This window comes from Phytophthora infestans, genomic scaffold (assembly GCF_000142945.1).
Source record: "Phytophthora infestans T30-4 supercont1.167 genomic scaffold, whole genome shotgun sequence".
NCBI lineage: Eukaryota > Oomycota > Peronosporomycetes > Peronosporales > Peronosporaceae > Phytophthora > Phytophthora infestans.
In genome coordinates, this window is record NW_003303592.1 from 132,709 (window position 1) to 143,770 (window position 11,062).

An 11,062-nucleotide genomic window follows, 5' to 3' on the forward strand; every position below is an offset into this window, starting at 1 on the left:
GTCGTCATTGCTTATCGTTAGCTAAATGACAAAGTCGTTGACGACCAATACCTTCACTAATTTCTATTGGTTGATAGTGGTCAGTAAATATTTTTCCAGTCATCTTATTGGATGACAATAGACTTTGATTGATTTGAGTCATTTTCGGGTGGTGAACATGGCACGCGAAGGTGGCGAAAAGCGCAAGAAGCAATGGATGAGCGGCCGTGACGGCAACCAGAAGCGCCATAAGGGCGCTCTGGGTGCTGCAGCTAACGCTAAAGGCGGAAGTGCCAAGAAGCGAGCGCAACGTGCTTTATCGGCTTCCGAAGCACTCAAAGCTAGATTATTCAACGTCCTTCCAACTTCGGATTTTCTGAAGATTAAAGGATACTACGGCACAACGAAAACTCAGCACGAGCGCAAGTACGTTCCATTAGAAGCTTCACAGAACGGAAAATCCAAGAACCAAGCCGCCGTGACTCCGATTGAAGAATTGTCGCATCCAGCCTCCATTGTCCCCACTCCAGGCTTAGAAAATCCGACAGATTCTCCAGCTCCGGATGAGTGGACCGGATGGACCTCATCAGGAGGTGTAACCGGTTACGTGAGGCAGTTCTTTGACGGTCATTGGCTTATGGCAGACGTGTCCTTGTTCCTATTCCCACCGCAGTCGTGGGTACGCTTGAAAGCTCGTCGACTGGAAAAAGAGACGGAAAAATACATTTTCGCAGCCATCGTGATCCGTACGATTATGCTGACAGTACAGTCCCCTCTGTACTCCAACTTAATCCAGGAACTCACGACACTGAGTGACGTCGTGTACGCCTGTGTGTTGTTCTTCGAGTTCGCTCTAAAAGTGATTTCACGCGGATTTTTCTTCACTCCGAAAAGTTATCTTTCGGATACTTGGAACCAGATTAATATGGTGGTGTTGATGGCTTGTTCGCTGCTACTCTTGCTACCTCACTCGACTATGATCTCATTATTTCGACTTGGACGAGCGTTCGGTCCCATTCGTGTATTTTACAGAGTGCGAACGTTCCGAGTCATCACGGAGGCGCTGAAACAATCCGCGACACCGATTTTTTATTGTGTCGTACTGTCGGTGTTTCTATTTTACTCGTTTGCCACACTAGGAATGCAGATTTTTGGTGGGAGATTCGCTTATTGCAGTGATCCATCGATTGATACAGCGGAAAAGTGCGTGGGGGTTTTCTGGAATAGCGCAACAGGTATCTTGACACCTCGAGTATGGGGGAATCTTTCAGGGTTGCATTTTGACAATATCACTGGAGCCATGTCCTCCATCCTCTTCCTGGTTTCCATGAAAGGCTGGCTTCCGGTTGTCAACATTGCCATGGATTTTGCAGACGACACAAGCGTCAATAACGACCACCAAGCGTCTGCTATTGCCTCGACGTATTTCGCTGGATTTTTCGTCGCTTTTCTCTTTTTCACTAGATTTTATCTCCTCAAAGTGTTCGCAGGGATTCTCATGAACAATTTCCGCTGTTACAACGGCACTCTATTGCTTACAAACCTCCAGCTCATCTGGCTACGCAAGAAAACATCGATCGTGGCCATGCGTCCCAAATATCCGCTCCCAACCAGCAAATTCATGCAACTCGCTCAATTTTACATGCAAAAACGCTCTTTCCGCGGATTTATCAGTACTGTGGTGATCCTCCACACTTCTCTCCTTGCGTGGTATCGCTCTCCTGTTCATCGTGGCTCTAGTGAAGACGAGGATGTGGATACCGGAGTTTGGTGGTTCCACTATATTTTTTCGTTAATTTACGCGCTCGACGCTGTTCTTCGAGTTGCAGCTGTGGGATGGCGAGATTTCCTCATGAAAGGCTTCACGTGGAGAACGTTCAACAGCTGTACTGCGTTTATTATGCTCGTGGGACCTCTCATCTCCAATTCCCCCGTATTACTGATCCTCGGGATGACTCGAGCGTTCGATTTTAAACATCTGTCGCTGGTTTTAGAACGGTCTCGAGCTCTTCGAACTTTATTTCGAACGCTGTTATCCAGCGTTCAGCTTACCCTCAAGGTGACACTGCTACTGGGTTACGCTCTGTTCGTCTTTGCGATTGTCGGCGTACAAGTATTTTCACTTACACGGTGGGCTTCCGGATTAAATGCTAACCTGAATTTGACAACATTTCCCAGCGCGTATGCTGCTTTTGTCAAATTTGCAGCCGGTGAAGACTGGTACGCGACGTACTTGGCCTCCAGCGTGGCACCGCCTCAATGTGTTCTTTGGGGTCGGTCGTCAAGCGATTGTGGGTCTCCTACCATCAGTGCGTTATTTTACAACATTTTCTACGTCTTAGTAGTGTTGATTCTGCAAAATTTATACGCTTCTACGATGGTGGATACATACGTGCTGATGTCGGCAAGAGCAGATGATAACGAGCATCTTCTGGGCTTCCAAGCGGAACATCTTCAACGTTTCCAGACGATTTGGAGCGAATTTGACACTGACGCATTGGGATTGTTACATCGGAAACATTTGATGGCATTACTGAAAAAACTCGAACCTCCTTTGGGATTGGGTACGTTTAAGAATATGCTCGATAGTGTAGCCACTGAGGATATGAAGCCGGACGAGTGGGCGGCTTTGTCGCTTGCGGTTCATCAACGTCGACGCGAAACGTTCCACGATATCGAAGCTCGGATCGCGGAACTTACGTATCGCGTTTGTTTGGGTCTCGGGAACTATGACGGACTCAATGGCAGCGTGAATACCGGTACAAACCCGGATCTCAGATGTCCTCCGAACATGTTCCGGTTTACGGATCTGCTACTGGTTCTGACAATGCGAGTGTTGCCATTGGAAAGTCTCACAGTTCAGGAAAAAGTGGATGAGTTGGCGATGAGAGGATACGCTTTTCGTCATCGGAAGGCGATTATTATCCAATCAGCTTTCAGGATGTCCCGAGTCCGTCGTCGGATGAAGAGTAAGATCCGAATGGCGAGACGAGCGAGTGAAGCAGGAAAAGTCAAGCGGGCACTACCACTAATTGAGGAGAAATTGACGGAAAACGGGGCTGAAAATACAGTAAATGAGGCACCAACGACAGAAGAGCGTGCTGAAGTCGAGCAGACAAGCTCACGAGCCAAAACGACTCTATCACTTCGAATTACACTACCGACACTGTTGCTACCAAAGTCTTTCGATACGCAGTGCCACACCGGAAAGAGCACGAGCACCAGCTACAGTAGCTCCGATCCTGTCTGAACATTTAGAGTTGCAACCTGAAGCGAGCGACGGCAGAAAGTGCTCTATCTAGACTCAAATCTTAAAAAAAAAAAAAACAATTAAGATATACTGAATTACTTTAAAAAAAAACAGTTAACTTATCGTCTTGCAACAATGCAGCCGCAATCCTGTCGTCTTGTTCGGTTAAATGTAATCAAGCGAGCTGTAGAGCTGAGGATTTTCAGGTTATTCTTCTTTTCACTTGCCTCGCAGCAAGCTCCGTAGCCTCCCACAACGATGTTCCAGTCTCGCCAAAAATCGCTCAGAAACTCGTAGCTCACGAGCAAGGCGAAGGTGCCGGTGCTCGCTCTATCGCTCCATCGGTCCATCTCAATTGCGCACTCTCGACCCTTTCCTCATGCTGGACGAAGCGAGCGTTGGACTTCCCGGCGGCTTTCCGGCGCATCCATATCGTGGATTTGTGACCGTGTCCTACATGCTCCCCACGTCTAAGGGCAACATTCCACCACGAAGATTTTTTGGGCAATGAAGGCGAGCTGCGACCTGGTGATTTCCTATGGATGACTGCTGGACGAGGGATTATGCACTCGGAAATGCCAAAGAGTCACGACCCGGCGCACGGTCTCCAGCTATGGGTCAACCTTCCTAAGCTCCGTAAAATGATCCAGCCCCGCTACCAAGACGTCCCACGTGAGTCGGTGCCGCATGCTTTCAACGACGACAAGAGTGTCGAGGCTCTTGTCTTTGCCGGCGAAGTGTTCGGTTTGCGAGGTCCCATTGAAACGGAGGCACCAGTTACGTACGTTCACTTTATGTTGGCCGCAGGAGCCAAGCTCGAGTACCCGATTCCGTCAACGCACAACGCGCTTGTATACGCTATCAGTGGTAGGGAGGGGCCAATGTGTTGGAGCTTCCATCCAGCCACACGAGGCGATCGTGATGGAGAAGGACGGAGATGGTGTGGTACTGACGGCAGCCGAGAAGGACAAGCTGGAGGTGATCGTGATGACTGGCGAACCTCTCAATGAACCTGTCGTTCAGCATGGTCCGTTCGTGATGAACTCAATCGAGGGATTAAAACAAACTTTTGAGGATTTCCAACAAGCAAAGAATGGAGCTGAAAACGCGCGTTCGTGGGAGCCTAAAACCCAACGACGTCGCTAGAAAATAGTTTTCCAAAAAGTGTGACGAACTAATGACAAGATCAGTGTGTCTTCAAATTTCTTATTCATTGTTTTTCAATAGCCTAGCGCTATCGATTATCCTAGCATACAGTATAGAGCAAAGCGATGACAAGCATCATCGAAAGTCTTGACATCATTCTCGCCGACTCCTGCTACGTTTAACGACGGCGGTTGCCGATCTCCGAGGCCCACGAGTGCGCGTTCTCGAATCCGTTTTTAGCCAGTTGGAAATCTTCAAAAGTCTGACGGATCTCGTCCTCTGTGCTCATGACGAAGGGTCCGTACTGCACCACCGACTCTTCCAGTGGCTGCCCCGTCATGACAATCACCTCGAGGCTTTCGTTGTCGTCTGCCTGCAACAGCGCACCGTCACCCTTCATCTCGAGCACAATGGCTTCGTGGGGCTCGATCGAGTGCTCCACGCACTTGCCCGTGCCGGACACCGCGTACACGAAGACGTGGTGACTCTCGGGGATCGGGTACTCGAGCTTGGCTCCTTTTTGCAACATAAAGTGCACGTAGGTGACTGGAGCTACAGTTTCAATGGGACCACGCTTCCCGAAGACTTCCCCGGCAAAGACGATGGCCTCGATGCTCTTGTCGTCGTTGAAGGCGTGCGGGACGGTGTCTCGACTGATCTCCTGGTATTTAGGCTCCACCATGCGACTCTTACTGGGCAGGTTGATCCAGAGCTGCAGTCCGTGTGCCGGCACCTCGCTCTTGGGCATCTCGGCGTGCATGATTCCCTTTCCTGGGGTCATCCACTGCAGGTCTCCGGGACGCAGCTCGCCCTTGTTGCCTAGAAAGTCTTCGTGGCACATGTGGCCCTTGGACGTGGGCAAAACGTACGTGACGGTCTCGAAACCTCTGTGCGGATGGTCCGGGAAGCCACCGGGGAGACCCACGTTGAACTCGTCCAGCATGAGGAACGGGTCGAGGTTGCGCAGCCGAGTGGTGCCGATGGATCGGTGCACCCGCGCGCCGGCACCTTCACCTTGTTCGCGAGCGACGAGCTTCTTGGCGATGAGGCGAGGATTGAACATCTTTTTGGCGGTGGATCGGAGAGAACTCGTGGTTGCTGGTTGGCTACTTGAGCACTGGAAGGTGAATTGAGGAATGACCAACACGAGGCGAAGAGATTTCAGTCGCGACAACGACGTTGATGAGACTAAAGTGTTATTTTGTCTGGATTGGTTGAAACAAATCTTTACCTCTATTTGGTTGGTAGAAAAGATTGATTACGGCGGTGATTGATGCGTCTTTATTAAATGACTTGAAATTTGTAATTGAACAAAAACAAGTTTCTTTTGCCACGTCACGCATTTTGGTGGTACGCGCAATCAACTAGCGAGACGGTCAAGCGGAAAATCCACCACCGGCACACCGGCAGGTCTTTTTTCTCATAGATTGCGTTGGTGAAGCAGAACACGTGGACAAGTGAGCCATGTTATCGTAAGCTATGCTTGTTGTCTGTCTCTGTGTTTGTTTGTAGGCCCAACATAGACATCTCCGGCAGTCTCATTAACTTTCGTTGTCGCGACTGAAATCTCTTCGCCTCGTGCTGGTCATTCAACAATTCACCTTCCAGTGCTCAAGTAGCCAACCAGCAACCACGAGTTCTCTCCGATCCACCGCCAAAAAGATGTTCAATCCTCGCCTCATCGCCAAGAAGTTCGTCGCTCGCGAACAAGGTGAGGGTGCCGGCGCGCGTGTGCACCGATCCATCGGCACCACTCGGCTGCGCAACCTCGACCCGTTCCTCATGCTGGACGAGTTCAACGTGGGTCTCCCCGGTGGCTTCCCGGACCATCCGCACAGAGGTTTCGAGACCGTCACGTACGTTTTGCCCACGTCCAAGGGCCACATGTGCCACGAAGACTTTCTAGGCAACAAGGGCGAGCTGCGTCCCGGAGACCTGCAGTGGATGACCCCAGGAAAGGGAATCATGCACGCCGAGATGCCCAAGAGCGAGGTGCCGGCACACGGACTGCAGCTCTGGATCAACCTGCCCAGTAAGAGTCGCATGGTGGAGCCTAAATACCAGGAGATCAGTCGAGACACCGTCCCGCACGCCTTCAACGACGACAAGAGCATCGAGGCCATCGTCTTTGCCGGGGAAGTCTTCGGGAAGCGTGGTCCCATTGAAACTGTAGCTCCAGTCACCTACGTGCACTTTATGTTGCAAAAAGGAGCCAAGCTCGAGTACCCGATCCCCGAGAGTCACCACGTCTTCGTGTACGCGGTGTCCGGCACGGGCAAGTGCGTGGAGCACTCGATCGAGCCCCACGAAGCCATTGTGCTCGAGATGAAGGGTGACGGTGCGCTGTTGCAGGCAGACGACAACGAAAGCCTCGAGGTGATTGTCATGACGGGGCAGCCACTGGAAGAGTCGGTGGTGCAGTACGGACCCTTCGTCATGAGCACAGAGGACGAGATCCGTCAGACTTTTGAAGATTTCCAACTGGCTAAAAACGGATTCGAGAACGCGCACTCGTGGGCCTCGGAGATTGGCAACCGCCGTCGTTAACCGACAAGAGGGCTGTAGCGAGAATGATGTCAAGACTTTAGTGGTGATGGTGCTTGTCATCGCTTTGCTCTATACTGTATGCTAGGAAAATCGATAGCACTAGGTTATCGAAAATCGATGAATAAGAAATTTGAAGACACACTGATCATTAGTTCGTCATACTTTTTGGAAAACTATTTTCTAGCGACGTCGTTGGGTTTTAGGCTCCCACGAACGCGCGTTTTCGAATCCATTCTTTGCTTGTTGGAAATCCTCAAAAGTTTGTTTTAATCCCTCGATTGAGTTCATCACGAACGGACCATGCTGAACGACAGGTTCATTGAGAGGTTCGCCAGTCATCACGATCACCTCCAGCGTGTCCTTCTCGGCTGCCGTCAGTACCACACCATCTCCGTCCTTCTCCATTACGATCGCCTCGTGTGGCTGGATGGAAGCTCCAACACATTGGCCCCTACCACTGATAGCGTATACAAGCGCGTTGTGCGTTGACGGAATCGGGTACTCGAGCTTGGCTCCTGCGTCCAACATAAAGTGTACGTACGTAACAGGTGCCTCCGTTTCAATGGGACCGCGCTGACCCGAACACTTCGCCGGCAAAGACAAGAGCCTCGACACTCTTGTCGTCGTTGAAAGCATGTGGTACCGACTCACGCGGGACGTCTTGGTAGCGGGCTGGATCATTTTACGGAGCTTAGGAAGGTTGACCCATAGCTGGAGACCGTGCGCCGGGTCGTGACTCTTTGGTATTTCCGAGTGCATAATCCCTCGTCCAACCGTCATCCACTGCAGATCACCAGGTCGCAGTTCGCCTTCATTGCCCAAAAAATCTTCGTGTTGAAAGTTGCCCTTAGACGTGGGGAGCATGTAGGACACGGTCTCAAATCCACGATGTGGGTGCGCCGGAAAGCCGCCGGGAAGTCCAACGCTCGCTTCGTCCAGCATGAGGAATGGGTCGAGAGTGCGCAGTTGAGATGGACCGATGGAGCGATAGACGCGAGCACCGGCACCTTCGCTTTGTTCGCGAGCTACGAGTTTCTGAGCGATTTTTGGCGAGACTTGAACATGGTAGTTGGAACTTGGGGAGTGTGGATGGTTGCAGCGAACACGGAGAAAAGTAGAATGACCCAAGGAAACCCAGACATCTTGCCGGTTTGATTAGCTTATCAGTGAAGAAGATGACGAGCGGTTTAAACAAGCTTGCACGATTGCGGCCGCACTGTTGTACGCAATCCCAAGACAAAAACATACGAACGGGCTTTCTGACATGAAGTTTGTGTTATATTTATCCAGTCGAGTCTTTTTTCCTGTCGCTATGTTCTTTTATACTTATAAAGTATGGCAAATATAAAAGAAAAAAAATGTTTACAGCAAAAAAAACTGGTTATTTTTATTTTTTTAGAAGTGTACGGATTACTAGCGATGGCGGCGACGCGGTGCAATGGTGGATCTCCATCCGTGTGCGTCTTCGAATCCATTGGCGCGAAGATCGAAGTCTCTAAGCGTGTTGTGAATGTCCTCTTCTGAAGACATAACAAAGGGTCCATATTGATGCACCGGCTCGTTCAAAGGTTCTCCTGTTATCACCACCACTTCAAGGTTTTCATCTTCCGCTGCCGTTAGCAACACGCCGTCTCCTTCCTTCTCCATCGCAATGGCTTCATGAGCTACAACGTGTGTGTTGTCACATTTACCGCTCCCCGATAAGCCGTACACAAACACATTGTGATTGGTTGAAATGGAATACTCCATCCTCGCTCCTGGTTTCAACAGAAAATGTACGTACGTCACTGGAGCTTCTGTGTCGACTGGTCCCTTGTAGCCGAAATCTTGTCCAGCGAACACAATGGCCTCGATGCTTTTATCAGCATTAAAAGCATGCGGTACGGACTCGCGACTGCTTTCTTGGTATCGAGGCGTGATCATCTTCCTCTCTTTCGGCAGGTTCACCCAGAGCTGCAAGCCGTGAGCTGGCTCAGTACTCGAGGGCATCTCTGCGTGCATGATGCCTCTGCCGGGCGTCATCCATTGCAAGTCTCCGGGTCGCAATTCCCCTTTATTCCCAATGAAATCCTCATGGCGCATGCCTCCTTTCGACGTTGGGAACACGTACGTGACTGTCTCGAAGCCGCGATGTGGGTGATCCGGGAAACCTCCCGGAAGCCCCACGTGGAACTCGTCTAGAATTAAGAACGGATCAAAGTTGTACAGAACGGGAGACCCGATCGAGCGGCGTATGTGCGCTCCAGCACCATCGTTTGTCTCGATAGCTTGGAAGCTCTTGGCTGCTTGACGAGAGTTGAACGCGGACATTGTGGTAGATGAGGGCAAATCGGAAAATGTGGTGCATTGAAGTGTTGACGACGATTTTTGATTACGCCCAATCAGACACAATATTGTGTGTCATTGAAGATATGCAATTTGATTGGGGAAAACGAATTTTCTCCAATTAAATGGTCGCAGATTAGAAGTGACTTCGTAATCATAGTCTGTGTAGTAGCTAGCAAAAAAACAAATAACCGCTTTATTTTCTCTGTGACGTGTGAGAAACTACATCATGGCTACAGCCTGACATAAAACCACTGTTCCGTCGTCCGGACAACGTCTTCCTCGTCGAAGTCGTTAAACTCACTAGCTATAGACGCCACACTCCTGCTGCTGCATTCTGTATCCGTAAATGACAGCGTGCGATGCTTATCGCCTAGAGCGAAGCCATCGCCGGCGGCGTCATGGTCTTCAAACGCTTCTGCGGCTCTACAGAGTCGGCACTCGCTCGAAGGAACATCTGAAAGTGGATCCACGAAGGTCTGGATGCTGACGGACAGCATGCAGACGTCGTAGTGTGGGGTGAAATACTCGCTCGTATAACCCATGGCGTCCTCTGCGACCTCGTCGTCGGACTCGGAGACGACGGGTAGCTGAGTGAAGCTGTCGTCTGGGTCGCCGAAGTCTCCATCGTATTCCCCGTCGCTATCGCTGTCCTCGTTTTCGATGTATGAGGGCAATTCTTCAATGCACTTGTGGTTGTTACCGTCCAGAATTCGATTTAGTAGCCAACAAGCCGTCGCCATCGCGCCTGCTGTGCCTGCGGCCACAATTGCTTTCGTAATCGCTCGCGTCGCTCGAGATTGCATAGTGAGGTCTGTGTGGTCGTGCTTCTTTTTCACTATGGATGGCTTGCCTGTCATCAACGCGATCGACTGCACGGTCATGGCGACGGATGGTCCCAGTTAAATATGCGGATAGATCCCGCCGCTGCTGCCAGACATTCCGCGAAATGCCTCGCAATGATGCCAGGTATTCGATTACATCGAAGCATTCTGATAAATCCGGACGTATTAGGAAAGGCTCCAAAATAATTATTGTGTGCAAAATAATGCATATTTCCAAACGGATAATGTATTTTTGTCTGCTTTTGCTTTTTTCCTTGAGGAATTTATTTTACCATCTATTTAGAGAATCAAAAGCCGTTTGCGCAAAATTTATTTTGGCTCTAGATTTAGAGCCATTGACAACTTTTTATTTCTTGCCAATACTGTAATTCAAAATAATTGGTTCTTTCTAAAAGAAAGCTTTTAGGAAGCGCTGGTATTAAGATATAGACAGACGAATGACGGTAAGCTTAACTAATGTTGTGTTCATAAATTCTATCCATGCAGGTTTATTACTGGGTCTACGGATCCTACCTTCAGATCCATACTAGCTGTAGAGAGCTCCTACGCTGTTCGTCCTCCTCATCGTCCGTTGTGTCACTCACCGGCTCCATTTCGTCGTAGTCTGAAGAGGCCACCGACTGGCGTAGTTCCATCGATTTGTGTTCTCGCACTTCAACAAATTTGCGGTAATTCTTCTTGTCTTTGTAGTCGAAATACAGATTCATTCGATCAGACTGCCAGCCCTGCAGATTCAGCTTGTACGTGAGTCGTTCGCCACCTTCCAGTAGACGCTGCTCCACACCCGCTGTGTCCAGTTCTAGAAAGAGACACAATGAAACCAACACTTTGCACACGCGGTCTGCCCCATACGGGGCCTGGTAAGAACGGAAGTGGCGGATGCGGTAGTTTGCACGCAGTATTGCGAGTATCGTACGCATCATTGCATCCAACGCCTGTGTCCTCTGTGCGAATACGTGCTTGGACTGGT

At 50.1% G+C, this 11,062-nt stretch overlaps 6 protein-coding genes across 6 annotated transcripts; 2 read left to right on the forward strand and 4 right to left on the reverse strand.

Annotated features, from left to right (window-relative positions):
* Positions 1 to 196: 196 nt before the first annotated feature.
* PITG_20618 (Voltage-gated Ion Channel (VIC) Superfamily) lies at positions 197 to 2,952 on the forward strand (the record flags this gene model as incomplete). The annotated part of the gene is made up of 3 exons (XM_002895487.1): positions 197 to 457; positions 548 to 2,856; positions 2,913 to 2,952. The coding sequence occupies 3 exons, from the start codon at positions 197 to 199 to the stop codon at positions 2,950 to 2,952; spliced, it is 2,610 nt and encodes an 869-aa protein (XP_002895533.1).
* Positions 2,953 to 4,418: 1,466 nt separating this feature from the next.
* Positions 4,419 to 5,500, reverse strand: PITG_20619 (pirin; the record flags this gene model as incomplete). Its single annotated transcript, XM_002895488.1, has 1 exon — positions 4,419 to 5,500. One exon carries the CDS (start codon positions 5,436 to 5,438, stop codon positions 4,554 to 4,556), a length of 885 nt encoding a protein of 294 aa, XP_002895534.1.
* Positions 5,501 to 5,987: 487 nt separating this feature from the next.
* PITG_20620 (pirin) lies at positions 5,988 to 6,922 on the forward strand (the record flags this gene model as incomplete). The annotated part of the gene is made up of 1 exon (XM_002895489.1): positions 5,988 to 6,922. The coding sequence occupies one exon, from the start codon at positions 6,038 to 6,040 to the stop codon at positions 6,920 to 6,922; it is 885 nt and encodes a 294-aa protein (XP_002895535.1).
* Positions 6,923 to 7,102: 180 nt separating this feature from the next.
* On the reverse strand, positions 7,103 to 7,864 carry PITG_20621 (pirin-like protein; the record flags this gene model as incomplete). Its single annotated transcript, XM_002895490.1, has 2 exons — positions 7,103 to 7,495; positions 7,574 to 7,864. 2 exons carry the CDS (start codon positions 7,862 to 7,864, stop codon positions 7,103 to 7,105), a joined length of 684 nt encoding a protein of 227 aa, XP_002895536.1.
* Positions 7,865 to 8,283: 419 nt separating this feature from the next.
* PITG_20622 (pirin-like protein) lies at positions 8,284 to 9,232 on the reverse strand (the record flags this gene model as incomplete). The annotated part of the gene is made up of 1 exon (XM_002895491.1): positions 8,284 to 9,232. The coding sequence occupies one exon, from the start codon at positions 9,230 to 9,232 to the stop codon at positions 8,336 to 8,338; it is 897 nt and encodes a 298-aa protein (XP_002895537.1).
* Positions 9,233 to 10,607: 1,375 nt separating this feature from the next.
* On the reverse strand, positions 10,608 to 11,012 carry PITG_20623 (uncharacterized protein; the record flags this gene model as incomplete). The annotated part of the gene is made up of 2 exons (XM_002895492.1): positions 10,608 to 10,635; positions 10,714 to 11,012. 2 exons carry the CDS (start codon positions 11,010 to 11,012, stop codon positions 10,608 to 10,610), a joined length of 327 nt encoding a protein of 108 aa, XP_002895538.1.
* Positions 11,013 to 11,062: the final 50 nt, after the last annotated feature.